This window comes from Bremia lactucae (genome assembly GCF_004359215.1).
Source record: "Bremia lactucae strain SF5 chromosome Unknown BlacSF5_NotPlaced_14_SHOA01000003.1_5325bp, whole genome shotgun sequence".
Classification (NCBI taxonomy): domain Eukaryota; phylum Oomycota; class Peronosporomycetes; order Peronosporales; family Peronosporaceae; genus Bremia; species Bremia lactucae.
This window is the reverse complement of record NW_027152026.1, coordinates 959-5325: the sequence shown is the minus strand read 5'-3', so window position 1 is coordinate 5325 and position 4367 is coordinate 959. Positions and strand designations below refer to the sequence as shown.

The 4367-nt window shown below is 43.7% G+C and overlaps 4 protein-coding genes across 4 annotated transcripts; 3 read left to right on the top strand and 1 right to left on the bottom strand.

Moving 5' to 3' along the window:
- Positions 1 to 77: 77 nt before the first annotated feature.
- CCR75_008846 (uncharacterized protein) lies at positions 78 to 378 on the top strand (the record flags this gene model as incomplete). The annotated part of the gene is made up of 2 exons (XM_067966893.1): positions 78 to 288; positions 320 to 378. 2 exons carry the CDS (start codon positions 78 to 80, stop codon positions 376 to 378), a joined length of 270 nt encoding a protein of 89 aa, XP_067823130.1.
- Positions 379 to 415: 37 nt separating this feature from the next.
- On the top strand, positions 416 to 871 carry CCR75_008847 (uncharacterized protein; the record flags this gene model as incomplete). The annotated part of the gene is made up of 3 exons (XM_067966894.1): positions 416 to 536; positions 661 to 739; positions 802 to 871. 3 exons carry the CDS (start codon positions 416 to 418, stop codon positions 869 to 871), a joined length of 270 nt encoding a protein of 89 aa, XP_067823129.1.
- Positions 872 to 1058: 187 nt separating this feature from the next.
- Positions 1059 to 1990, bottom strand: CCR75_008848 (uncharacterized protein; the record flags this gene model as incomplete). Its single annotated transcript, XM_067966895.1, has 2 exons — positions 1059 to 1286; positions 1349 to 1990. 2 exons carry the CDS (start codon positions 1988 to 1990, stop codon positions 1059 to 1061), a joined length of 870 nt encoding a protein of 289 aa, XP_067823134.1.
- Positions 1991 to 2074: 84 nt separating this feature from the next.
- Positions 2075 to 2985, top strand: CCR75_008849 (uncharacterized protein; the record flags this gene model as incomplete). Its single annotated transcript, XM_067966896.1, has 4 exons — positions 2075 to 2119; positions 2173 to 2240; positions 2309 to 2377; positions 2457 to 2985. 4 exons carry the CDS (start codon positions 2075 to 2077, stop codon positions 2983 to 2985), a joined length of 711 nt encoding a protein of 236 aa, XP_067823133.1.
- Positions 2986 to 4367: the final 1382 nt, after the last annotated feature.

The following is a 4367-nucleotide window of genomic DNA, read 5'->3' as shown; positions in this document are numbered from 1 at the left end:
ATCGCTCTCGTTATTCACTGCGAAGCGAGCGAACCCGTCAATACCTCTGAAAATGGATACGGTCATACTAAGCAATTATGGCGCAAACCCTTCGAAATGAGATGGCAGCGCTTCGCAATGTTTTTCCATCCTGGGATGCCGAGGTATTGCGAGACCTTTTGGAAGAACAACAGGGTGATTTAGAGAGGATAGTGGATTCACTTTTGGCTACGGACGCAGCTCCTAGCGTCCCTCAGATGCAAAATCTGCAACTGCCACCGTCCCTGTTGCAAGCTCCACATTTTTTAAGTAAAACAAAATCTTCGCTAAGAAAAAACAGTACGCGATTGCGCTAGTATCCCTGATAACTTCTTGCATCTTCCAAGTGAAGAACACTGAGGACTGATCGAGCAGGTGGAGTGCAATCCTAGCACGCATGTTGCAGGATCAGTTTTTCCGTGACGAGTGCTTTCCAGTGAGGAATTCTCATCGCATTTCCACGATGATCAATCTTCTCAGCATAGTCAAAGGTGTTCGTCGGAAAAGACGGCAGCCTAGTATGCGAACGAGACATACGCAGCCATGAGTGAGAAGCTTACATGTATGAGCGGAGGCAATTTTGTGTGGCAAGTCAATGATTTGAAAGAAGTTAAGGCTAGAACATATCTATGTTGTTTTCAGTGATAATAAACAAGATGCATGAATTGTACGTGCGCTTCCAGATGCGCAACTACGCTAGTGCCTACACAGACTCGATGAGGTAAAAGCGTGCGCAAATCATGATTTTACTAGTATTCTAATCGTTTATTGGTGTGGGTCTAGCAAACGTCCGCTTATGGAATTTGACTCGAGTCGTGTGACGACGAAGATACAAATGACACTTCTAATGTGAGGTTTCGAATTATAGATCAATCACGTGACCAATATCGCCAAGACGATCGATTCCTCGCACTGCAAAAGAAGGATTTAGTGCGATTTAGTGCTCGCGAGTATTCTAAAAAAGAAATTAGACGCTACAAGGAACTAGCGACAGATCTTTATCCTGACACGACTTATTTCCGCTCGATCTAATATCAGCTTCAAGAGTATGCGAAAAAATCAATAGTATCAGATCGTCTCCATGGAATCTCTCCTGCCTTCTCCACTCTAGTGTCGACATTGATGGCTTTATCTTCGCTATCCTCGAAATCATTCAGCAAATCATGCTCGAATGGAAATTCGTCTCTTTTCACTTTTAGTTTTTCAGAATTGTAGTCACTCATTTGCAACTGACGCATGTCGACTGCTTTGTCTCCTTTAAAGTAACCCTTCCAAAAAACCAAACACGCATCTCAATATTGTCATCAGTACAGACGAAATTGTGACTCACCTGCTGCTGCCAAGCTAGAAAGTTTGAAGTTGGATACGGGCCATAAATTTGGCCATCCGCGGCTTTGTATTCCCAAAAATTCTCCTGTTTTGGCAATATCTCCTCATTCTTGCATTCTATTTCAAACGATTTATTTTCGCGTCGTCCATGCACCAATCGCTTTTCCTCACGATGAAAATCCTCTTTGGTCCTAACGTAAACATCGACCTTTCCTAATCTCATAAGAAAATCTGCTGCCTCGGTGATCTGCTCAAACTGCTCCTTCTCTTCTGCAGTCTGCGCCAATTCGGATTCACTCCACTGCGCCTGCTTGCGCTTTTCACCGGGCCGGATCCGCGATGGTTTTTTGGATCCAATCCGTTTAAGCGCGTGTAGGACATTTTCACGAGGACCAAGCAACATGGCAAGAATCTTCGTGGATTCCTCGATCGTCATCGTTTCCTCGACTTGCTCATCACGGATTTCACGGCGATTCTTGGCGCTATTGGCAGCACCCATCTGTTGCCTGGATATGTTCTCCAGCCAGGCGTCCTCCTGTACCTTCTTAGCCTCTTTACTCCATACATAGTTGCCGTCATCATCGAAGTGGCCTTCGTCTTTCTCTTCATCCAGATTAAATCCTGTCATCTCGCGCCGAACCATTTTTATAAAAGCTATTGTGGACCACATTATGATGGAACTGATCATTTTTGCTGGTTGTTAGCAAGTGCAAAAAGCAACAACGCAATGGTGCGTGGTGTTTTGTCTCCGTTACTGTACCATGGGAAGCTGGTAAATTACAATCTCGATTTGTTGACTATGTGATACACAACAACTTAATGCAGGGGAAAGCTAAGAAGACTCGCAAATTTGCCGCTGTGAAGCGCATGATTAGCCCTCGCGACACTCGAATGTAGGACACGCAATTTAATTTGGTATGATTTCATAATTAAATTTGTTCTGCAAATGTTCACCTCGTAGCAACTCTGTACGCAAGGCAGTTGCAAAACTGGAGGAGAAAAAACGAAAGGAAGCTGAGCCGAAGCAAATGTAAGCACTTGAGCGACCCAGCGCATAAAAAACTCCTAGATTGATTTTAATTATTGTCTTTGTTTTACGGTTGCTGTAGTGACCAGGTTCCTTCCAGTATGTTTTTTAAGTACAACTCAGCGTTAGGCCCACCTTATAGTGTCATACTTGATACAAATTTTATCAACTTTTCCATTAAGAACAAGCTCGAGCTCGTTTCTGCAATGATGGACTGTCTGTTGGCGAAGTGTAAGCAATACGATTCACTAGCTCCAAACCTACAGGTTCTTACCGTGGCAAATTATGCAATATGCGCTCCTGTAGGTACCCCTTGCATAACGGACTGCGTGATGGCAGAGCTAGAAAAACTTGGTCACAAGTATCGCGTGGCGCTGCGGCTAGCAAAAGATCCACGCTTTGAGCGATTACCGTGTACACACAAAGGCACGTATGCCGATGATTGTTTGGTGCAGCGCGTGCAGCAGCACCGGTGCTACGTAGTTGCAACCTGTGATCGTGAGCTTAAGCGTCGTATTCGCAAAGTTCCCGGTGTGCCTATCATGTACATTTCCAATCGCAAATATGTGATTGAAAGACTTCCAGAGGCCAATGCGGCAAAGATTAAGTAAACATACGTGTGGGTTCGTTCTTTCCAGTTGCTTTTTTTAATGCAATGTCACATAAATTGTCAAGTACTTTTGCAGCAGCTTTCTCCAACAGTCGGTGAAATTTTACGACACTTCACTTCAGACGCAAACTTACGAAGTAATGTCACAGAGCAAAAACTAATATTATATACACTTCATCCACCAGATCTCTATATGGAGGTATTACCCCTATTTAAAGAAAAGGTATTTTACCCGTAATGTTAATAGTACCACATTAACAAATTACCTATCGAAATGTGCCCTTGGGTGTTACACTAAGTGTTATTTCCTATAAAAAATAGGCCACTTGAAACGGTGTATCGGTCCATGAAATTAACGCTTAAAGGTATTTGGAGAATATTACTTCATATAGTAATGTTCAGAAATCTTATCCACAAATAGGTATAGGCCATTATATCTATTTATCCCGCAGACTAATAAGCTGTAAACGTAAACAAAGAGAGAGAGAAAGATAAGATTTCAATTGCATGTTTAGTATTAGTTCATAATTAAGTTAGCATTAACAGATAGAAAGAAGAGAAACTTAATAATATTACTACAGTTTTCATTTAACCCTCTTTAAGGTTGTTCTCTTAAAGAGAAGTCTTCCTCTGCACTAACTAGTGTACGTGAAGTGACGTAAGGCACCACTCGCAACTGAAGCAGTGCGAAGTGGACTTGTACTGAAGCAGTACAAGTCGTAGTGCCCCGATACACCTGGTAGCACTTTGTAGTCCGTCCAAGGACCACATTTCCCACATCTAACATGGACATGTTAGATGATAGTGGGAATACGCATCACGTTTCCCGTGAAAGCTACTCCTAAGTGACATAGAAAGGAGTGCGGTCGAACGAATGAGTTCGACCGTAGGGAACGATGCCATCTTGGCCATGCTGTCCGGTTTAGACAGAGATGCCCTCCATTCAGCCGTCGCCAAGTTCATACAACATGAACTTGACGAGGTGAAGGAGAAGGAAGCCTTGCAGAATCAGCAAGGCTCTCAACAGGCAGAACTGTTGAGGTACAACAGGCACAGACCCCTGTACCTGGGATGACGCATGCGCGTCGTCCCGAAACTCTAAAGATTGACATCTCTAAGTATAGGGGAGTCGAAGAAGACTCCCTCCTGAGATTGTTGGACGATGCCATAAGGGCACGTCACATCGTCGACGAGCAAATGCAAGTCGCATTTGCTCAATCAAATTTGACAGGTCGTGCCAAAACTTGGGCATTGGGCCTTCAGTTGCGCGACCCATATGTCTTTGGGTTGCTAGAGGCTTTTAAAATCGACTCAAACAGACGTTTGAACCGACTAGGGCTGAGTTCAGAGCTCGTTCAGAGCTTCTGAAACTCAAGCAAGGCA